Below are 25131 nucleotides of genomic sequence, written 5' to 3'. Positions count from 1 at the left end.
CGCAGTGATATTTTCGCTCTACCAGAGACACGACGCCCGAAGCTGCGACGTAGAATACAAACGCGGTAAAAATGGCTACAAACTTCTCTATTTTGGTAGCCCACACACTCAATATAGTGTTCACATTGCCATCTCTGACAGTGTCCATGATGTCATTAAAGAAGTCTAACCGACCGGCTGATGCAGCTCACCCTTACATTAGCTGATCGTATATTTCACTTCTTGACCGCATATGTATCACAAACAGGTCGACCTAATGCCGAGAAAGATGCCTTCTGGCAACTTCTCGATGCAAAGTCCTGTAACGTGCCTTTTGATGACTATATCATTATTGTAGGCGACTATGATGACCATTAAAATCATATGGGTGAAAAGGCAGGCGGCAACAGATGCCATTCGAGAAAAGGGTTTGAAACACGCAATAAAAGAGGCGAACGTATAATCGATTTTGCGGACACCCATGCTCTTGTAATTGTGAATGCACGGTTCATCGAACGATTGTCTCATCTTCCCCATCCCATCGCACCTCAGCATCGGCCGTTGATTGCTGCCTTGCGAATCAAGCCACCGATAAAACAATGCGAGGAACGTGCTGGTCCGCCGCGCATTCAATGGTGGCGATTTAATGAGAAACTAGCAAAGGTGATCTCATTTATATGATTACCAACCATTGCCAATGTTGGAGAATCGAGTAACCACGTTAAAGACATAATCCACCAAGCGGTATATGCAACTCCGGGGTCACCAAACCAGTTAAGATAGATACTTGGCTTTAGAATGACGACGTCCAAATGAGGATCCGCGAAAAGAAGCTCCTCTACTACAAATTTCTCGACGATCCAACGCTGGCCAATTGGGAAATTTACAAGAATGCTAATCGAAAAGCAAAGAAATCCATCGCTATGACCCGAGCGATTCATTACAAAGTTGTTTACGATAAGTCCGACATTCGGAGTGGGGAGAGAAATCTGTATCGACTTGTCAAAAGCCAACGCAAACGCAAGAAGGACATGTAACACTTCTGTTAAGGTAATGGCAAGAGTGGTACTCTGCTTAACGACCGATGAGCCGGAACAAATAGACGATGGGAATATTTCGACCAGACTTCAACGGAAGAAATTTGTTCATTCTTCGCTTCCAAAGGAGTCGAGGAAGTCATAATACGAATGAAATCGAAGAAAGCAACAGGACCTGATGACATCACATTTGAGCCCTGGAAAACGAAGAGCTGGGAACCAATATTGTGGTTCAGTGAGTTCTTCAATCAAGTTATTGAGGCGGGTAGAATACCATCTAACTAGCAAGAAAGCACGACCGTTTCAAATTTGGAAAAAGGAGGGTACCCCCATCATTCTCAAAACGAAAAGGAGGGTAGTCTAGCAGAATGTTCCAATACTGCCGGATCCGATTGCTACCCCATACCATAAAAAATTTCTAAAGCATTCTTGACAACCGTATTCGTGGCATCATTCAAATAATAGTAAATCAAGCAGGGTTTGTAATGCATGACCCTCTTTACATTACAATGCTGGATCTAGAGAAGGTATCTGACCGTATTTGACTGAACTTTTACAAATTGTGGTAGATATGTCAAAACCGTTTCGTGTTCTTCAAGGAAACGCCCTCTCACTACTCACCTTTGTTCTTGTTATTAACATTGTCACAGTAGACATCCAACGTCCAGCACACTACACCATGCTCTATGCAGATAATGTTTTCTAGCGGATCATAGCAAAGCTGATCACCAGCAACATTTCTAAAAGTGGAATGATCACCTCATACACGGTCTGAGACTGAATTCCAGTAAAACAGAATTTTTGACGACCGAGCCCAATAAAACAGGCACCATTACTGTCAGTGGCAGTAGCCCTGCCCAGAACTGCGCGATTTCAATATTTTGGATCAATGATATCAGCCATTGGTGCACTGCGTTATGAAATTGCTTTACTAATGAATGCAACTTCGATGAAATGGCGTCCTTTGAAGGTCGTCTCAACTCCAAAATTTTCCATAGTGTTGTTGGTTCTGTCACCCTCTACGGTGCTGAGTGTTGGGTAATAGATGACGATTCGCAGTAATGGAGACGAAAATGTTGAGCTAGATTAGTGGCGTAGCACACGATGATCACATCTGAAATGACGACATCCACGATCGACATGAGGTTGCACCATCGTAGAGAAATTACAGGAGGGGCGTCTTCGTTGATATGGACCTATAATTCGCGCTGATGAAAACTGACTTGATTGGTTTGATCATTGAAGTCGATGGGAAACGTCCAAAGGCTGTCCAAAACAACGTTAGCCTAGTACGCTGGATTTTAAGTTGAGAGCTTCCGACTCCTTCCAGATCAGACGTATGACTGATCAAAGTGGCGACACTAATCAAGACGAGCCGACCCCGCTTGTAAACGGGGCAAAGACTAAAGAAGAAGAGGATAGAAAATTCCTTAGCCTATATAGCAACGAAATTTTTGAGCGACATCACGACTGTCTGGTCGTAAATAAAATTCTAGCCGTGGATAAAGTGGATTGCCATGGACGGATCTCTTAATGCGTATAGGTGAGGATGGTTCAGTCTGGGAAACCTATAGAGGAAATATCTATGGTAGGAAAAGAGGACGCGGTAGACTCTTCTTGAAATGGAGTAATGGCGTTGGTCAAGACGTCAAACGGCTATTAAGGATATTGAATTGGTAGACCTTAGCACAGAATCGGCATATCTGGAGTTCCTCGCTAAAGCAGCGGTTGTTGCACCGTTGGTGACGATGATGATAGAACAACAGACTCGCAAAAGGCAAGAGATGTCCTTTCTCAAAAAGATCCAAGAAACGAAAAGAGCTTCCTAAATTGTTCACAAGATGCAAATGACCAAGCGAATACGACGGAGAATGAACATCAAAGGAAAGAGATAAAGGCCTTGAGAAAACTGGTGAAGAACGAATGTAAAGGGATCAACCCTGTTCAAAGCACACGTGGAATTAGATGTGGTTATTCATTAATGCTAGGAAGGATCCTAATCGTTAATAGTGGACTTGACTTATGTCAGCGCCAAATTATGGGAGAGAGCGACTTGAATTCTGTACGAACAGTGGCGACCAAACAATCTCTCTCGCTTTGTCAGGTACTTTCCTAGTCCAATACAGAAGGGATCAGACTGATAAATCAGATGCAATGCAAAGTTGTAGGAAATCCACGTTGGACGATGCAGCTGCATCCGTTTTAGACAAACTTCGCAGACTGCAATGGCCAGGGTATGTAGACCGTATAGATGATGAAATGCACGGTGAAAGGTGGAGCTAGAGGCACACGACCACAAGAATAACCACAGGGAAGGCAATTGAAGGATGTTGTTAGCGGAGTGAGATTGTACTCTGAAGGCCAAAGATCAATCTGGGCTGGTGGGCCAGGAAATCCAATAAAACCTGATCAATATTCTAAATGTTGAATGAACAATGAACATAAGGGGGGAGGGTTCATCAGGTTTGAAATTTCCGCGGGACCCAGAATAAAAATAACGGGGCCTTATAAATTTTACCCCGGCCCGCTGTTTTCCGTAAAATTTTCGATTTATTTGGAGTTTAGAGAAAACCAACATGAAGCTTGGCATACATTGGGCAGATTCAGACAACGTATACCTACTCAGATCAGACACTTTGAGATAGTGATTCAGAAAACGATACATGCTTAAGTTTGATATGCTTAGGCAGAAATTTGATTGCGGAAACCAAAAGTTTATCCAGAACGTGATTGATAGTGTGTATGTATTTGTGTAAACTTCTATCAGGATCCTTCGTGAAAACACTCGTATAACATCAAACAAACAATTCATCCATTAAATCTCACCTCTATTGCTGCGATTCCATTACTTTTCTTCTGCAATTCCTTCTTTATAGCTGCCGCAGTAAGTGGTCTCAACAATTCGTCCTTCTCCATTAATGGTAGTGGAACCTCGCGGAAACTTGTTAACGTTATAAACGAAAAAATCAAGAACCAAACAGTAACAATTGCAAATACTGTTTGCATGTTGCCTCCAAAAAATGAACCTAAAAATAAATTAAAAAATTAATTAATTACAATATTCCCAAATAAGGAATTGTCTATTACCGATGGACGTGGTTTCCCAATTGATACCCCCCAACGCATATCCGAGAGTGCCACCAAGACCAGCCATTACAGTGAAACTACTTAGAACTTTTGCATGATCAGCTAAAGGAAGAAAGAAACATTTTCTGTAAATAATTAAACGAATTATCTCTTCCAGATATATAGATATATCTTTTCCGATTAATGATTTTATTTTTAAAATTTAAACATTGAATGAATAAGAAAATTTTTACAATTCAATCAATGTATAAATCCGGCTTCGTTATTAATTAGACATGAAAATATATTACTAAATCCATTTTGAAGTGAGGTAGGAATATTTGTAATAACTCACCTGGGATTGATACATCTAAGATATACGCCCTACATGGTGTTTGTGCGGTATTTACATCAAAATCAATCAATATGGTCCCAATAACAACCAAAACGATAGCAAACATGTGACTATTCGCAGTGCCAGTAACTTCAGGGGATGGGATGGTTGTCGTTTCGTTAACGTTTGAAGAATTCGCTATAATCAACATATCTTCACTGTCGCCAAGAAAGATTCCAATATCTTTCCCATAGGGAATAAATAATAGACCAATAAATATTCCCACACACAATGCAATGATCATCGGACGTCGCCTTCCCAACGTCCATCGACAGCGGTCACTTATGGATCCTAGCAAGGGCGCCAAGAAAAATCCAAGGACAGGTGCCAAGGACCATACCATTGTCATGTGTTGATGCTCAACACCCATTTGCAGAAGAACTGGTGAAACGAATGATGTTTCAGCAGCATAAGTCAACTCCACGCCCAGAATAATACAGGATAATCGTATGAGGTCTAATATTGATTTAGGCCTGGAATACAAGGAGTTATTATGGTTACCGTTGAATGACTATTGTAATCAATTACCTGAATACGTGCGAATAATCCTTCTGCTGCTGTTCGGCATGCTGGGCTCGTACCTTTAGCATATGACGCACTATAGGATCATTTGGATTGAAGCTCAAAGTCTCGCCACTTCCGCTGACCATTGTGAGAGACTATAAATGATTTTCTGCAATCCAAAGAGGTGAACATTAGTTTATAATTATTTTAACATAGAACTGAGTATAGGATTCGGAATTAAAAATAAAATTGTATAAGTAACTTGTATTCCTTATTCTCCCCTACGGAAAATGTCGCGCTACGCGGAACTACCCAGCACTGACCAGATTCTCCTGGTTCCTCTCCTTTTAGGGTACTCGTAATAAATTCCTCCTTGATCCCTATAGTTTTTTTAAACCCTTTAAGCCCTCTATTTGTTCGAGTTAATTCTTTCCCCCAAGTTAAGGGTTCCCTCAATCCTTAAATAAAAGCTAGCTTTAGCCAAGCATGGGCGTGACACAGATAGTTTGCCCATGTTGTTTTTACGAATTTATAGGTTCAAGGGCGCAAATATCACAATTTTGGTCACGCTGATCCCAAGACAGAGATGAGGCATCGGATGAGTTGCCACTGCCCTGAATGGAACCATTAGTCGTCCTTTTTGTTAAAAAAAAAACTTGGGTGCTTAGACATGAAAGAAAGACCCGTGGACCAAAAAAGAAATTGCAATCGGTTCACTCAATTTTTAAATAAAAAATAGGTTTTCATGGTAACAACGAGATAAGAATTGAAAAAATCGTGTTAGGATAAGAATAGGCAATATAACAATGTTTCTGGTGCAAATCAAGTTAAATTGGCGTCTCTTGTAACTTCTCGTCAAATCGGCCTAGAGCTATGAACAGTAATATTTTGCTAATTTTATTGGAAGAATCAAAGACATTTTACAATGAAACTTTTCAACAATTTTCCCAGCAAAGCAGCCTAGAATGTAGGGAAATGCCACTATCTCACTTGAAGAATCCCTAATCTGAAGGTATCCTTAGCTAGTAAATCATGGCCGGTCAGAATGCCTGCTTTGACAAACAAACATTGCAATAAGGCCCCGCCATCTGCCACCATGGAAGTTTGTTCCCAGTTTTTGATAGCAGCGTTAGCCAATGTTACTAACACTCGAAATACTTGTTCCGGTCCGGGCATGTGGGGGATTGAACCTTCTTTTTCTAAGGCATCCTAGATTTCATTTCCCTCTTCACGACAGTGTCCAGAGTAGTTTCATCGCATCCAATCTTGAAATGAAATTCAGTTAGTTTCTATATTCCTGAACTGCAAATTGCGTCCCGCCTGACCTTTACACACTCGTCGATCACATAGGTAACTGCCCTTTGCATTGCATACACTTCAATTTAAAAGACCTCTGTATATTATCCCAAGGAGAACCCACTTTTCATATTTTTTCGAAAGGTAGACTCCTGCTCCAGAACCCTGTTCTATCTTTGGGCCATCAGTCATTACCATAGAACACCTCAGTATAATCTCCCAGCTATTCTTCTGCGCTGCCCCAGTTTTGTCTGTGTTTCAAGATAACTTCATATCTTCTATCAAATCGCTTTAGAAGGCATTGTAAAAGCTGGATTCAGGTCTCCAAATAACTCTTCCAACGCCATCTGCTTTTTACGTCGCGGGTGTTCGTGATAATATGCAGCGAAGGAGTGATAGCTGGATGATTGAATGAATGGAAACAAAGAAATGACTCGATATTATCTAGGAATAAACTGCTCAAACATATAGGTCCACCAAGTTTAACATGAGTAGCTGTCGTGTAGGCATAATCCCACGGTCCTTTTCGAACAATGATTGATTTGGAGACCACAATTAGAGCCCCGTCATGACTGGCACAGTAGCACCGGTTAATACTAACGGTAGGTTCAACATTCATACCGGAAGATGCGAGTCCTATCTAACGCCTCTGCCGCACCATGAAGGGGTGACCACAAATAACCGGGCCGAGAACATATCCGCCAGGAATTCTCCCGGGACATATGTTCTCAGAGGGTCACGCCGGTTTCCATGGTACCAAATAATTTTCAGTGAGGCTTTGTGGGAAGAGTCACTTCAGATGAGTCTCTTGTAGACTCAGGTCTGATCGGCCTCCTAGGTATACGAAATTTTGCATACAGCAGCAGAATACAGCATTTCCTGGTGTCACCAACTGGAGGTTCTCATATGCTATGCTACCATGCGCTAACGAAGAAGGAAAAAGGGTAATCACTGCGGAAAAACAACAAAACACTATTTCCGCAAATGTGGCGGTCCACTGGCTCGGGGTTCTAAGAAGACTCGTAAACAAGATCCCCAATCGAAGAAAATGAGAATTCTTCAAATGAATATGCAAGGTACCAGTGCAACGTGTGCGCAGAAAGATAAGCTAGTTGCAGAGAAAAAAGTAGATATAATAATACTCATCGAACAATACTTCGCAAATTGCTAGCGGAACTCGGTTTGACTGCACAGTTTAACTGAAAGATCCTATACACAGAAAACAAATAACGTCTTATGCAACCCAAGGATCCGATCTTTGGAGTATAACGTAGAACGAAATTTTGAACACAAAAATTGCTCAACCAGAGGAATCCTCTTCTTTCTCTTTAGTCTTTATCCCGTTCAAAAGCGGGTTCGGCTCCTCGTGATCGGTCGCATCATTTTATTTTATCAAATCACTATCCAGCGTATTAGGCCACCGTTGTTTCGGCCGGTCTTTTGGTCGTTTACCATCTACTTTAGTATTCAGAACACTCTGGCCGAACGAGTTTTCTTTAGCGATAATTACATGATCATACCATCGAAGTTAGCTCTCGCAATTTTTCCATGATCTGCACTGATGCATCGATCGCGGATGTCCTCATTTTGGATGTGATCAAGGAGTGTCACGCTACTAGTTCAACATCTTCGTTGCCTTTCATTGCAGATTATCAGCCAACAATGAGAACCCTGTGGTCAGAGGATAGTATAGGTCCCAGGGCGAAACGTGGATTGGTACCCACGATGGAGCATAACATCTGGAAAACGCCTGCTGAACCAACACCAACAGTTTTACTACCAAACCCTATCTCCACCTTCACGTGGTGATCGCTGAGAACTCTTTTGTAACGAAAAGCTGCAGACGGAGAAGGATGAAAACGGGTCTCCCGCGGCTAAAAACGGGATAAATTGTACCAACTGGTCCTCCAGTTTTCGGGTTTGATAGGGATGACTACAACTTGTTACGAAGCCACAACAGGAACCTCGGACTCGACTGATGGCACAACGTCGCCGTTCCGTCAACGACAAAGGAATAACGATTTGCGCATTTTCTCACGGAACGTGGGTTCCCTGTACAGAGATGAAGCTGCCAGGCAGCTAGCCGGTACCCTGTCCCAATATAGGGCTGATGTAATAGCGTTGCAGGAGATGCGTTGGACAACGACCGGCTTCCTGAAGAAAAGTCGCTACACCATATATTATAGTGCCCATCCATTAAACCCTGTGCTCGGAGTAGGTTTCTAAGTCAGCCAAAAAATGAAACCTGTTGTTATCGGCTTTGAAAACATAAGCGAGCGGCTATGCACTCTGCGCTTCCGAGGCAAATTTAGAAATGTAATTAACGTTCACACCCTTACAGAGGAGACTGCAGAGCCGGAGAAGGATACCTTGTACGCGGGCAGGCGCGGAGACTTATCAAGAATTCCGACGAGCGGAGAAGCGACTTCATAAACGGAGAAAGAAAGCTTGGAAGGAACAACAAGTCTGTGAACTAGAAAAGTACGAGGAGCAACCACACCAGGTGCGGAAGTTTTACCAACAAGTCAGCAGGATGAAGCCCTATACACCTCGATGTTCATCCTGCCAAGACAAAAAGGAAAATCTGATTTATGACAGGATGGGCATATTGGAGCAATGGATTGAGTACTTTGATGAACTAATCAACAACCAGAACATCGACGAGTTGGAGGTTCCGCCAACTGAAGACGACGGACAAATACTGCCACCACCAAGTATACAAGAAACAGTCCGTGTAATTCACCGGTTTAAAAATCATAAGTCGCCAAGAGCCGATGGAATTACAGTCGAATTGGTTAAATATGGAGGCGACAAATTATACCAAGTGGTTCATCAGCTTGTGCTCAAGGTGTGGGACAGCGGATTAATTCCTGACGACTGGGAAAGAGCAGTAATTATAGAGGTATCACGTTGCTGAATACCATCTATAAGATATTCTTCCATATCTTGCTAGGCCGGATGACCCCATACGCCCAGAACATCATTGGCTCGAACCAAAGGGGCTTCACTCCAGGCAAATCAGCAACAGATCAGATTTTCTCTTTGCGGCAAGCGATGGAAAAACTGTTGAAATATGGACACCAGTTACACCATCTATTCATCGACTTTAAAGCCGCCTATGATAGTATAGCCAGGGTAAAACTGAACACGGCCATGAGAGAATTCAGTATCCCGACGAAATTGATAGGACTGACTAGACTGACCCTGGCCATGATACGAGGCCAGACAAAAGCAGCAGAATCACTCTCTAGACCATTCGACATTCGATGTCTTATCATGTGTCCTTTTTAACCTGGCCCTGGAGAAAGTGACCCGTGATGCTGAGGTAAATGCGAGGGGTACGATTCTCCTTAAACCCACCCAATTACTGGCCTATGACGATATCGACATCAACGGAAGAACGACCCGAGACGTACAAACTGCCTTCATCCAGATCGAGTGAAGGGCGCGAGATCTTGGGCTGCACATCAATGAAGGCAAGACAAAATATATGGTGGCAACGTCAGCACCAAAAACCAACCAACCAACAACGTCAAACCGCACTGGTCAAACGGGAAGAATAGAGATAGGAGACTACAACTTTGAGACCGTTGATAATTTCTCCTATCTAGGGTAGAAAATCATGATAATAGCTACGACGATGAAATTCGTGCACGGTTGTTGGCAGCCAGTGGAGTCTATTGCAGCTTAAAAAAACTTTTCCGCTCGAAACGTCTCACCATAGGGTCAAAACTTTTACTGTACAAGACAATGATCTTGCCAGTCCTCATATATTCCTTGAACACTTGGGTTTTTAGCGAACTCTTGGTCACGTTCGAGAGAAGAACCCTCCGAAGAATTTTTGGCCCCCTAAATGAGGATGGACGATTCCGTAGCCTACATAACGACGAACTCTATGAGCGATACCACGACCGTCAGGTTGTGGATAAAATCCGGCTCAATAGGTGGGCGATGAGGTGGGCGGATCACTTAATCCGTATGGATGAGGATTATCCAATTCAAAAAGTCTATAAGGGCAATACCGATGGTGGAAAAAGAAGACGAGGCAGACCCTGCCTAAGATGGAGCGATGGCGCAGGCCAGGTCGCGAAGCAGCTTTTAGAGATATCGAATTGGTGAACTGGCAAAACCGGGATGTCTGGACTTCCTTATTAAGCCAGGCCAAGACCGGATACCGATTGTTGCGCCGTTCATGATGACGAATGAGAACCCTAAAGGGCGACAGGACGGACGATATTGCGGTAAATTTTAGATTTGAGACATTCGGTGATACGTCGATCCCAACGAACACCAGTTGTGGAACAAGACTTCATCCACGTTGCGCTTATGCGTGAAGCAATTTCATAGCACAGTTCTCTACTGGCTGATAGCATCAACCCGAGATATTTAAATCGCGGCTCTGGGCAGGTCACTGCCACTGACGGTGATAGTGCCTGTTTCATGGGGATCCGTCCTTAACAAGAACAAAGAGGAAGGGTGAGTGGGCGCTTCCTCGATGAACACCGATAGAGACACAAAGCGGTTTGATACACTCGCACCTCGCACAGTAGGTGTTGTCGTAGAACATACCAGATGAGTTCGTGTGGCAGTCAAACGCTTTTTCCAAATCCAGAAAAGGACTGTAAAGAGGGCGAGGTTTCTGACGGTATTTCTCCGTGAGTAACCGCGCAGTTCTCAAAAAACCCCGATCTTTGTAATGGGCCGCTCGTGCGACAGCGATCGCTTTTTTTGCTTCTCGGTTGACAACCCTGTAAACGTCGTCTGCAATAATGACATTATCATTAGCGAGCACATTACAGGTTTTCGCATCGAGAAGTGGCCAGAAGGCAGATATCAATGCGCCTTTTCCAAAGGACTTTCGCAAGTTCTTCTTCAGAACCGTGTGTCCTGACGTCGTCTATGCATCAAGAACCCTTGTCCATTTCTCGACAGGACCGGAGCTCGTCCTGCTGGGTCGACTGAGGGAAAACCCTAGCATTTTCCCAGTGTCTCTACCCGATCATTTTGTTTTAACAACGTTGGATGCATTTGCTTTGTCGGTTTGTCGCGGGACCTGTTACCAAGAGAGATCAGGCAGGATTTAACATAGTGGAATAACTCAAATTATACATTATTTATCTCCTTCGCTGGACCTTGCTATAGAAAAAAATCAAACGTGTACTTTTAACAAAAGACACATACTGCTAGAAGTTGAGATACAAGTACTGAACAACACCTCATTGGCAGCATTAAAAGGGTTTAAGCATCTGGGGGTCAAGGGCTCAAGTGAAATATGCTGCCACTAAAGGAAGGAACTTTGCCGAAGTGGTAAGTAAACTGATGACAAATGTCGGAGGTCCTACGTAGTTCAAGAACATCACATCAAAGTTTATTGAAGATACTCTTTTGAATAGGGAACTGTTTGGCAATGTAGTATTATGAAGACTCAATCCCCTAAATCAAAAAATCGGGAATTGCAGAATAATTTCATAATTTTCCAAGCAATTTGATATCAAGTCAATAAGTCCTGAAAATGGGCTTCTCACCAGCTTACGATTCATTCAGATAAGTAGATAGGGTTGAAAAGTAAGCAGTACTAGTAGCAGTGAACAGGCTAATGAATTGGAAATTTTAGAATGCTGCACTCTGGATATCTCAAGTCGGGGCCGACTTTTACTCCAAAATGGAAATTCTGGAGAAAACTACTTCCAAAATGTTCGTGACTGAGCTCTCAAGTATGTACGAGGCTAAAAGGCTACATGGCTAATGTGTACACGTCCCCATAGAAAAACTGCTGCATCAAATCTTATAAAACAACGTAATCAACCGCACATTCATCTTAAAAGCGCATTCACATGGAGTAACAGATAAAAACGTAAATGTTATGAAAATGAATCATTATCTCTGCACATGTTAGATATTCATTCATGTACGATGCATGCTTTTCACTTTAGCGACATGGCAACAATTACTGATAACGTACTTTGTTATCATAAGATAGCAGAAAATTATCTCATAGCAAAATTGAAACATATAAATTTGAAATTATTTGTGAATCAATGATTATGACCATCTTGTTTACTTCTATGGGAAGACAGACTCATCAAAGGCTTTAAAATCTGGCATGACAACAACATGAATCAACTGCACAATGTGGATGCCAGGACACTCTAACATCGCTACCAACAAAGGGATTGGTAGACTGGCTTGTCAAGGACCTGGCTTCACAATGGTGGGAGTAGGGCCAGGATTTAGCATTAAGCCTCCCCTGTCAAGTACATTCTGAAAAGTAAAGTTGCGAAAAATCCCACAGCAGAATAGAGAAAATTGAAGTTTTCCCAACAATGGAAGATCTTTCTAGAAGAACGCGAAGCATCTAGAGGAGCATTTTTGCTGTTGGTTAAGAAGGGAAGTATAAAACTCTAGTAGGGCTTTTAATTGGACATTGCTTCCTAACCTACTATATGAAGAAGATCGGTTAATGGTACCAGTTATACATATGTGGTCAATATAAGAAAAAGGATCAGACAACCACGCATTTTACATGCGGCTGTCCGGCCTCTTTGAACACTTCACGTAGATACCTCGGGAAAACTTTTCACTCGAAACGACTCATAATAAGGTCAAAGTTCTTACTGTACAACACAATGGTCTTCTTTACTCCTCATCTATCTTCGGAGAATTGGATCTTCTGTAAAGAGAATTATGACCTCTCAGCCCCATTCGAGTAGAGAATCCTCCGAAAAACTTTTTGCCCCATACAAGAGGATGAACAATTTCATCATACGATGCAGTCTGAAAATCTCCGAAGGTAGCTAAAAGTAGCAGATCGAGTCTCAGGATATTGAAGGTCCTTACTAAGGCGGGCTGTAACCAGACACCAGTCGCCAGTGATGAGGATAATAATAATCGTTGGCGCAACAATCCATATTGGATCAGGGCCTTGAAGTGTGTTAGAGCACTTCATTCAAGACCGTAACGGTACACTACAGAACACTGTAGGAGGCAATGTGGTCAGCATTACGCTCGCCCGAGATTATTACCCTGATTTGACTCAGGTACTCATTCACAGCTGAGTTGACTGGTATCCGACGTCAAACCACGCTACAAATCCCACTGCCGCCAGCGAGATTTGAACCGCGACCTTCCGTACGATAACCTTGTGCTCTAACCACTCAGCTATCCGGACACTCAGTGATGAGGATGATACTCGAATACTCGGTACATGAAACATAAGTGTAGAGATCTACTAAGAATTTTGAACCCATCTGGTCACCGCTTTTAATTTAATCTTTTTCTATACATTCATAAAGAAGATAACCAAGATAATATAGGGGAGTGGCTCACTATTTTCAGTTGATATTCCTTTAATCGGATATCAATTGTAATTGAAAATAATGTGGTTCATTCTGAGTAAATAATAGAAAAGTTCATTGAGCAGAAATTGGTTTTATCAATGATTAATGTTGTTGTGTATTTCGTCCGATTAGATCTCGCAGTAAATACACGAGGCAATCATTTTTACTAGATAATGAAGTATTTCAACATTTTGTATAAATTACATATTAATTATGCAAGGAACATTAAACCGGCAACTGGACGTTTTAGATACGGAAAATTTTGTGTGTAGTAAGAGGAATTTTGGGTGCTCTAGTTTTAGATAACTAAGAACCCAATTATACAATATTTTTCGAAATAGAAATAGACGATGCGACGAACTCCACTAATAATATTATAATTTCCACCAAAATTTCTACGTTCAAGTAGTTCTAGAATGGTCCATTCGTCGGTGATCCTGGAATAGTGGGTTCCATTGCACAGCGTAACAAGCAGTGAAGTCTCAATGTGTGACCGATCCACTATAATTTTCATATTTTCATTAAGACAACCATGACTATCTGGTCCATACGACAAAGTTATTTTCTCAGACCAGAATACCCCGATGGCATATCGCAGATATGAATTGATGACAGCCTACAGCTTTCGAGTGACAGTGGCAGTCACTTTCTATCTTTTACTCCGGTGTAGTAGCGCGGCGAGTACATTGGCGCGGAACAGCCCCAACTTGATGTTAATGTTGAGATAGTTGCATTTCCAGATTGTAGACAATATCTAGAAATGCTACTATCTCAACTGCTGCTACTATTATAAGCGTTGTTAGATCTATAGAGTGCTCATTTTCAACCCAGCACGTATACATCCATTAACTTACGATAGATATCTTCTCACATTGATCTCTATTCCCGAATGGGGGATAACGGATCTGTCTTTCATTTCCACTTGTTAACTTTCCATTCACGTGTCGATTAATCAATTACTTGCTTTTTTCAGAAACCCACAGTGACAGCGCATACGTCTGATAGGCGCGTCATATTTTACATAAAGATCAAAGAAAGTGTTGCTTCAATAGTTGAACTTATCCTAATTAGCCCACAGACGCCTCTCGGGAATAGCTTCCAGTCCCGGATCTAAGCTATGTCAAAATAGTTTTTTTCTAACCACGTACAAGGACAGCAATATGTAGTAAGTACTCTCTCACCCAATTACAACCTTAGTTATGATATTTACCAGCATTGCGGAAGCTCAAAGGCTCCTGAAAATCTATAAGACCATTTTGATTCTTACTTTTGAGACTGAGAATGACAAATGGGATTAGGCGATGACCTAACGATCATCCCGAGTGGCCGAAAACGACCAAGAGGGGGGAGCTAATCCAAAAACCAAAAAAGAAAAGCAATTTGGCGCAATTGACCCTGGAAGTTCGCCCGCAAATCCTGAAGCTCTAGCTAAATGTTCTGTCGACACGCGCATGCTTGCCCCTTCACTAGCCAGGCTGGGAAATTTCGAGGATCCTCATAGGTTTATGGCACGAAATTCGTTTGGTTCCAACAAACAAACCAGTGCAAGATAGCCAAATCTGACTCACAACTTCGTTTTGGTGTGTTGGCTAGAGATACAATAGTTTTTCAGCATTGTTCCCGGCTAGGCTCCACGCGCCCTTGACTTCATCTTTCAAGTTTTAGATTACACGCCTTTCCCCCAGAAGCAAGTGTCCTATACCGCAATTTCCCTTCCCACGTAGAGTTTCCGGTCCTGACTCTGCTAACATACCTCAAGTGCTGGTTGCTTCTTGTGTTTGCCTTTGGGGACTTCGATTTTTTGTCTTTTTTTTGAAGGTAGGTGAATTCGTTTACGCCCGGAGTGCTGGACTCCCGCAAAATTATGCCGTCGGACTACCAACTAAACAACCCCTTGTTATCAGAGAACTAGCTTGGAACCGTTCAACTCATTACTTCGGACTAGCCCTCCCGCTCTCTCGACTTCAGGTCAAGGAATTTCTCTCACCAAGAAAGGGAGTTGTTAGTTCAGAGAACCACGTGCCATCCGGTTCCTCCGCCGGTCGAACTCAATCTTCTTCGCGATAAGAAGAGATGCCAAGAGAGTTACCACTCGGTAAGTATGCGCTAACGTTCATCGCGAGCAACCTCCCTTCTAAAGTCTTCGTCCTTGCGGCTGTACATAGCTATATGCTCCTCAGCAAGAAGAGCATCATTCCTGCGACCACCATCATGACCGGTTCTGAGACAGTGCGATAAGCAGACGCCACTCGTAAAGTTCCCCGTATCTGCACTTGAACAAGGCGCTTACGATGCACCTCCTTGTTAAAGGCATCAGCACCCATACTTCTGCTCTTGAGCAGAATGGACTGCGTTGCTCCTATCAGAAGACCTCTCCTAATAGATATAGGGTCCACAATATTCGCTATTTGTCGCTCCAGGCCGAGACGCCCGCTGGAGTCCTAACCGCTGCTGCTTTGATTTGCTCCAAGGAGCTCATCTTAAAGTCGAGCATTAAACCAAGGTATTTAGCCGCTGGTTTTGTCTCTATAGTCAGCTTGTCAATCGGTATGGGCCGCGGAGTCGGGATCCTCTTTCTGATCAAGATGATTACTTCGCTTTTTTCCCAGCGCAAGGCAGAAACCGTGAGCAGTCATCCATCCACTTACTCGCCGCATCAATATGCCAAGTCTGCTTTGGGTTTGTACAACAGTGCAGTCAGCAACAAATGCCGCAACGTCGTCTACATAACCGACCAGGCGCGACTCTTCTGGCATGTCGCGTCTTCGTAGACTATCGTAAGAAGCGTTCCAGCGGTTCGGGCCTAGGATGGATCCCTGTGATTCTCCCGACGTGATCTCCATCCTCCTCTAGGACCTTTGCGGCTATAGACTGCAAGGCTTTGTTGTCAGAGCTTTTAAGAATTGTCTTCACATAGAGGTACTATGTGAAACGCCAATCTCTCAGTGCAAATGATTGAAAAGTTCAATATTCTTCTTTCTTCGTCGGGATGAAGTGACGGATCAGATAAATCTTTGATGGAATACGAACGCAATCAGTTAAATATTGTGCGTTACGTCTTCAATGACTCATTCTCACTTTGTTCTCAGATTCTAAACGGAGAAGATTGAATTTTCGCCGTCCTTATTGTTTTGATTTAGTTTACTAATCCTCTGCGACGGAGAGCAACTCGATGGATATTTGTCGGTTGATAAGGCACTGTGTGCAGGAATATCCTGGTGGTAAACTAGTTCTGAGAATGGGATGGCATTTGGCTTTCCATGAGTTTTGCAAAAGTTAACTATAAGAGTTGATCATTTAGGGTGTGGGGAATCCTTAATGTTCATTGTTGAAAATGCTCGGTCTTTTTGCGTTAATTTGGTTTAGTGAGTATTTGCTGATATTTATTTCATTTTTCTCATTTTTTTTTTATTATTTTCACTGGATTTAGTTTTCTTTCATTAAGTAATTCAGTTTCTTTATTTTTCTCAAAATTACTATTCAATTTGATGCGATTTTGGCGTCCCTTTTAGCTTTTCTTCTCATACCTCACCTTTTCCTTTTTTTATTTTATAGTCTCCTTTCGTTCTTATATTCTCTTTTATATTTGGCTTGATGTTTTTGGATTTTCTTTTTGATTCTGTGAGTTGGGTTGATCCTTCCATTTGTCGCTTCATAAGTTGAAGAATTGCCCCAGAGCGATTAGCTGCACTTCGAGCCTCGAACACGAACCCTCAGGCCCCACACCATTTGTAATAGCAAAATGTGATTGGGCAATGGGGAAAAACCATTCTGCGTGAAGACGACCAAAGGGGGGAGAGCTAACCCAATAACGCGAAAAGAAAGTTGGCGTAACTGACTGTGAAGGTCCGCTAAGCTCACCGAAGCTTATCATTTGCGAAGCGAGACGAGGTGGAAAAGTTGATAGACGAAAAAAAAAACAAAGTAAAGTCATTAATTCATAGTCAATAAGTCCATGAATTTCCTCGATTGTACTTGTAAGGAAGAATGATGTCAGTACTCGGTTCTGTGTAGATTACAGGAAGATAAACGCATAACGATAAAAGATACCCACCGCCTCGAATCGCTAAAACTCTGGGCACAGTTCGCAGCAGCAACTGATTGACCTTGGACCTGAAAACTGGATGCTGGTAAATTGGATTCGGCAAAAAGGTTCAAAATAAAACTGTATTCAGCATTGGTAATGGATTCTGGCAATATTCAGGATGCCGGACTCACAAGAGCGCAAAGTGCAAAGAGGTATTCGCTAAAAAGCTAGCCAAAACGCAAACTTACACTAGCTACGAAGTTTTCTTGGCTTGTGTACTTACTAGCTTTGCAGAAGTTACTAGTAGTTTACATGAGCTTATGAGAGAGGGTCATTCTTGCAAGTGAAAAAAAACCAATCTACCTTTTACCAATTTTGGTGTACCCTATTTCGGGAGAAAAAATCGCCTTGAATACTGATGCAAAGAATAACGGAGTTGGCGGTGTTCTGCCACAAGTTATTGATGAACAGGAAACATTGATAGGGTACACCAGCTAAATTCTCGGAAAAACCTGAGAGGAACTATTGTTACGTGACGGGAATGGTTGGCAAGAATCGAATCGGTGAAACATTTTGATAAGCAGCTCTTTGGACAGCCATTTCATTTGCAAACGGGCCGGGCGACATTACGTTGGCTCCTCCAATTTAAAAATCCGAAGGGACAATTAGTTCGTTGAATTGAAAGACTTGCAGGTTATGAGTTTTATGTTGAACTCCGTAAAGGAGGACAGCATGGGGACGCAGATGCACCGTGCGGCCTGGAATGCCAATACCGAAAGAAAAGACGGAATCACTGATATTGGTCTACTAACGGTTTTACACGTTAAAGAATGGGCTAAAGAACAGATTGGAGGAAAATACCAGAATGTCGATGTTAAGCTAGCCACGATAATATAGTTTAAAGAAAAGAAACCAGAGGGTTTTCTGTCAACTTTCAACCACAAAGGCTCATTGGGCTCAATGACAGAGATTATAGCTGGAACATGGATGTCATTACCGTGTCTGGGAGAGTGAACCGGTTGAAACCTGGGTATAATCAAAACCGTTGAACAAATTAAGCGTGGATTTTACTGGGTGGGAACATTCGTGCTAGCTATATCCGCAAAAAGACCGCAAATACAAAGTCGAAGAATCTTACGGAAATATAACGTTGGAGCACCATTTGATCGCGGCTTTATCGTGCCATTTGCAATACGCAGCAAGTGCTCGTCATTATTTTTAGCAAATGATCGGAAATATATCCAATACAAACCCAAATGTATTTGTGGAAAATTAGGTATGTTGTTTTGGAGTTCGACGAAGTTTGGAGTTTGGAGACGAATCATTAGGTATCCGAAAACCCCAAACAAAGGCATGATGGATTTAATCGAACATTGGAAGAAGGTCTTAAGAAGGTCACTAATAAAGATCAGGAGAACTGAGACGAAGTAATACCACTACTTTTGATGAAATATCGATCGCCAATTCAAAATGTAACCTTAAATACTCCAAGAAAAATCATTTTCGAACCAGATTTGCGGCTCTCAGCAGACTTGAAGAATCTCTCAAACGATGGAGGGAAGCAGAGTTAAGTTAAGTTGAGTTTATATTCTAAAGCCGCGGAAGGAACTGGACGTGATCCATAAAATAATTCGGTGACAATTACGAATTGTAAGTGGCAGGACAAGGGAAAGATACGACTAAAAGGCAAATTCTGAAGGTGAACAGTATGATGAAATTCACTTTGAAACAAGTCGGGAAACCGGAAGCTGGACGCTTCAGGTACGAAAGGTTTTGTGTATTTCTTAGTACGTAGCACGTAATATATCCATATATTATGTGAGAGTATCCACTTTCGGGTGATATTGACTATGAAGTCTTCAATTTTCAAAGAAGCAGCAAATTTGAGGTATTATAACTTTGTTAGTAATAGTGCGATTTCCACCAAACTTGGTAAGATCATGCTCTATATTATAGCCTTTATCACTACAAAATTTCATGGGGCTAGGATGAACTTAAGCGGGGTTTCTAACAAATTACAAAAAATTGTAGTAATACACTATTATTAACTTTATTTAAACAGAGATCGGCATGAAAGGTATTTCGGAGCCCAGGCACCATATAGTGGAAGCCTCTTGATTTTTTTCAGATTTTTCGGTCTGGTAGTTTCTGACAATGGCCCCCTTAAAGAAGTGATCATTTTCAACCCCCCGTGCTCCCCACCCTTCCAACGAATGTCAAAACTAAGATCGACTTTGAAAAGTACTAATCGAGACCTTTAATTTGATACTCCACATGACTATATTTGATGAAAAAAAAATGTATACCCCCCTTTTGCATGTATGGGGACCCCCCCTTAAATTCGACGTAAAAGGATGTAATTCACTGTATGCGTGAGCGTTCACAGTTCCCACCTTTCTACCAAATTTTGTGTCAATCGCTATAACCGTCTCCGAGGAAAATGCGTGTGACGGACAGACAGACAGACAGACAGACAGACGGACAGACAGACAGACAGACAGTAAACCGATTTTAATAAGGTTTTGTGTTTACACAAAACCTTGAAAATGGGTGACGTAAATTTAAACCATGGTAATGACAATTAGCCCGGGCAGCAAAATTGGATATCAATAGGGCGAATATTCAGCTAGAATGCTTGATAAAATCTGACCCCAATGTCAGTAAGAATATCCTGTCAAAGTGGCAAAATAGTTTTCCAGCAAAGTATTTGCATATATTTCTGCAATGTTCTGCAAAATCTATCAGCAGCTGAAGTCGCCTCTAAAAGTTAATCCAGTTTCTGAAGTACAACGAAGCGCGTCGGTTATAAAGACGTTTCAAAATAAATCGATTGCTCTCGAGTTATTTGTGCAGTAAAGTCGTATAATTGACTCTCTAATGTGTGTCATTTGTACGGGTGGTGAGAATTACATGTGATAACTGTGACTACGGAGGGAGGGGAGTCTCACGTAAACCAGTCCAAGCATAGAAGTCTCAACATCGAAGTGAACATATTCGTATTAAATACGTAAAAATAGCTAGGCCCCAAAATAGTCTCCAAGCCGATATCTGTGCAAAAAAATGTTAGTAATAGCATATGTATTACTACAATTTGTAAATTTACTGACAACTCCAGCTCCTAACTGCTCAACTTTAAATTTTGTTAGTGTATAGCTTACATCAAAAAAGAACACCATACTGCAAAGTTTGGTGGAGATCATGCTATTATTAACCAATAATTCAGGTTAAACGCTTTTGCCAGAATTTACTGCACCCTAAGGCATAAAATGCCGATACTTCATTGATATGCTTAGTTGGAAATACGAGTACTCAATGTGGGTATACGACGAGCTATATGAGAGCTATGAAACCATCGTGCAAAATGAATAGCCTTTCATACCTAAAGTACCGAGCCTTCAGTTTCCGACTTTTTCTATTCCTCTTTAGTTATAAGGGTCATTTTAAGTTCCTAACCCATAAGGTAGTGTATTTTACCAGGTTATACGTTAGCCACTCTCTTGCAAAATCTGGGAACTCCATACTAAAAAAAACATCGACTTCTTTTTCGTCAACTATCTTTAAATCTCATCCAGCTATTTTGTAAATAGTGGGAGCATTACTTCAAATCTAGCTGGGACGATATGACATTCCACCTGATTAACACTTACGATGTAGTAAGTACTCAATCCACCAAATATTGCAGCATAATAAAATTTACCTGCACCCCTCAATTACTAACGAAAAGCTTAAAACACAAAGCTCTTCACCAAAGATATGAGGATCAATGAACTACCTTAGAAACTCTTTGTACATTGAAAGTATCTAAGTAGTATGTATTTTACGTAAGAACTTGTTTGTCAACATACTAGAACAGACATTTCTTTCGGAAGCAGTTAAACTTGTCTCTTGAATATGTGCAATTACCTACTATCTATGCGTGCATCCCAGTAACAACGTGATAATCTCTCCAGATATGTGCGTAACGCATTAAATGTGTTGCAGTAAGATAAGGTAAAAAAAATTGAAAAACTACCGAGCGATAAATATCTTTCACCTGTATACATATCTGATTTCAAATAACGGCAATACCTCGAAAAAAAGTTTAGACATATGCTAATACGGTATGCGCTTTTTATCTGAATTCCAAGAAAAGCCTTAGTGGTCTTATTCGTAAATGTAACCCATCCAACATTCTTGCTATGATTTTTTGGGATACGTTGCCTTTTACGACTTAATGGAAAAATAAATCTCCAACCAATCGTGTTACGATTTTTTCTAACCTTAGTAAAATATTTAATCCGCCGACCAGCTAAAAGTAGAGTGGCTTGATAATAAATGAATCAAAAATTTAATTCAGTCAAGCAATAAAGAAGACAAAACTAAAGACAAGTCTGTCTACCTCAGGGGAAAATGTTGGGTATATTTTGCTATAGAGGGTAAAAAACAACATCTTAGAAAAAGCAGACTGTTTAAAGATAATGGAGAACTTTTAAAGATATCGAAAAACGGATATACTTCTACTTTCTCATGATTTTCCTCTTAAGTCACGCCACATACCGCTACCGCCTTACAACTTCTCTCAACCTCTGAGAGCGCCGCAGAGGACTGTCCACTTTTCTCTATAAAAGAGTTGGAACAGGCAGTCCTCTCTATGAAAAATAAGAAGGCGCCAGGACCCGATGGTATTCCAGCAAAAGTATACAAATTGGTATTCCAGCACCAGCCAGACCTACTGCTCGGCGCATTCAACGCTTGCTTGAAAGAGGGTATTTTCCCTGCTCGTTGGAAAGTTGCGAGGCTTGCGCTGATCCATAAAGGGAAAGGCAACCCCGAATTGCCGTCTTCATACCGTCCTCTATGTATGCTTGACACTGCTGGGAAAGTGCTCGAAAAGCTCATCAGAAGTAGACTCGCTGAAGCGATACGCGTTTCCGGAGATTTATCTCCCCGGCAGTTTGGTTTTAGAGCAGGGAGATCGACAATTGATACTGTCATGCAAGTCGTTGACGCCGTTCGACGAGCAGAGGCACATAGCCGCCGAACTCGACGGGGGGTGCTCTTCTTAACACTTGACGTCAGAAACGCCTTTAATACCGTAAGATAGAAAGATATTCTAGGCACACTAGACAATACTTTCAACGTGCCGAACTATCTCTTATGGATTTTGAGGGACTATCTGAGGAACCACTCCTTGCTCTATGAAACACTAGAGGGTCAAAGGTGGATGGAGGTCACGTCGGGGGTAGCCCAGGATCCATCCTAGGGCCGGAGCTCTGGAACGCTACCTATGACAGTCTGCTTAAACTCGACATGCCAGAAGAGTCGCGCCTGGTCGGCTATGCAGATGATGTCGCCGTGCTTGTTGCTGGACGCACTGTCGAACAGGCGCAATGCAGACTCGGCATATTGATGCGACGGGTAACCGGATAGATGACTACTCATGGTTTCAACCTTGCACTGGAAAAAACCGAAGTAGTTATCGTGACTAAAAAGAGAATTTCGACCCTGCGTCCCATATCGTTCGGCGAGTCGATAATCGAGTCAAAATCAGCGGTAAAGTACCTCGGGTTGACTCTTGACTCAAAGATGAGCTTTTCTGAGCAAATCAATGCAACAGCGAACAAAGCTGCGGCTGGAGTTTCGGCGTTAAGTAGGCTAATGGCAAACATTGGGGGTCCTACGTCTAGTAGGCGACGTCTCCTGATGAGTTCAACGCAGTCTGTCCTGCTCGCGGGTCTTAACAGAGGGGTATATCGTAAACGCCTCGCGCAAGTACAGAAACGGGGAGCTTTACGGGTGGCGTCTGCGTACCGCACTGTCTCTGAACCGGCCGTGATGGTGATCGCGGGAGTGATCCCCGTTGCCCTTCTTGCTAAGGAGCGTCAGGCCATATACAAGCGCAAGGGAGATGAGCCTAGGGAGGTGGTTGCTCGCATTGGATGAGATGGATTCAAATTTGTCATGCTTCCACTACATAACATGTAGTCTGGATCTGGAAAGTAATTTGTAGTCAACGAGATCCGGGTCGCTTTTAACAGGCATTGATCATCCCCGTATTGCAACTTGAAGGAAATAATGTTTACAACGATATATCTGCAAAAACCCTCAAACAGGATATTTTCAATAAGCCACGGGTGCAAATAGTGAAGTTGAATACATTTTGAAGCAAATATTCCACCCACAGAAAAAGGGACTTGATTGAGTAAACTCATTGGTTCTCCTCAGAGACACCAAGGGAGTTAAAATGTAGTTCAACTTTTATCGAAAACTGGAAGCTCAGCCCTACCAATAAGAAAGACTTTGTGTATTTCATATGCGAGAATATTTCGTTACACGTCGATTCCATTTGTACATATTCAGTAGGTGTTAATGTATTTAGTGAATTTAAATGTCAGACTATTCATTGCAATGCGATATTGGGTATCTATACGTGTATTGCCTTAGAGTACAGTAAATTTGCACGAAATAAACACCTTTTACTTTGTTGATAATGTCACGATTCTCGTTAAACTTTCCAATATTATGTCTTATATTTTACTTTACATTTCTACAATCCTATGGGAAATTCGATAATATCGTAATGTGTTGTACTATTATTAACTTCATTTGACAGAGATCAGAATGAGATGTCTTTGCGGCCTCCAATTTCAAAAGAGAAATCTTCATGATTGTTGTCAGATTTTTCAGTTGGGCAGTTTCTAGGAATCGATCCTCCGAGTGACCACTCTTTGACCTGTTTCTTAAAGTGACAATCCAGACCTTTCGTTTGACTATATAAAGAAGCGAAAAATGTTGCACCCCCTTTTCACTAATATGGGTACTCCCATTAGACTGCACAAAATCGTGCCCAAATTTTAAAAATCTTGGAACTAAAGGCGGATATAAAGACTATCAGAGAGAATATCATTATAACAACGTAAAATACACATACATTATGTGAAAATATCCGATGATATTGATATTCAAAATTTTGAATTTCCAAAGAAGTGACAACTTTGACAAATTATAACTTTGTTAGTAGTAGTGCGATCTCCGTCAAACTCGGTAGCATCAAACTCTATATTATAGCCTATATTATAGCAAGCTAGGATTAACTTAAGTCAATTGCTGAAGATGATAGTAATATACTATTATTAACTTTACTTGAAGGGATATCGGTATGGAAGGTATTTCGAAGCCTAGCCATTATACAGTGGCAACCTCTTGATTTTTTTCAGATTTTTCGGTTGGGCAGTTTCTGAGTATCGTTAAATAAATGATCACTTTTGACCACCCGCACTCCCCGCCTTTGCAACAAATGTCAAAACTAATACCAGCTTCGGAAAGTACTAATCGAGACCTTTCATTTGATATCTCACATGACTATATTTGGTGAAAAAATGCATACCCCCTTTTGAATGTATGCTGACCTACCCTTGAATTCGATGTAACAGGATGTAACTTACTGTTTGCGTGAGCTTTCACAGTTCCCACCTTTCCACCAAATTTGGTGTCAATCGCTGCTACAGTCTC

General features: G+C 41.7%; 1 protein-coding gene across 2 annotated transcripts in view; it reads right to left on the bottom strand.

The window, feature by feature from the left end:
- The window catches only part of LOC119654630 (proton-associated sugar transporter A-like), a 71753-nt gene that overhangs the window by 5295 nt on the left and 41327 nt on the right, over window positions 1-25131 (bottom strand). For both annotated transcript variants that reach the window (XM_038060101.1, XM_038060102.1), the window contains exons 2-5: window positions 5005-5149; window positions 4438-4949; window positions 4104-4205; window positions 3843-4042 (exon numbers count right to left, since the gene is read on the bottom strand). In XM_038060101.1, the coding sequence (XP_037916029.1) occupies window positions 3843-4042; window positions 4104-4205; window positions 4438-4949; window positions 5005-5126 (936 nt within the window). In that variant the 5' untranslated portion in view covers window positions 5127-5149. The remainder of the gene's footprint in view (window positions 1-3842; window positions 4043-4103; window positions 4206-4437; window positions 4950-5004; window positions 5150-25131) is intronic.

Source organism: Hermetia illucens, chromosome 4 (assembly GCF_905115235.1).
Source record: "Hermetia illucens chromosome 4, iHerIll2.2.curated.20191125, whole genome shotgun sequence".
Lineage (NCBI taxonomy): Eukaryota > Metazoa > Arthropoda > Insecta > Diptera > Stratiomyidae > Hermetia > Hermetia illucens.
This window is presented reverse-complemented; position numbering and strand designations above follow the sequence as displayed.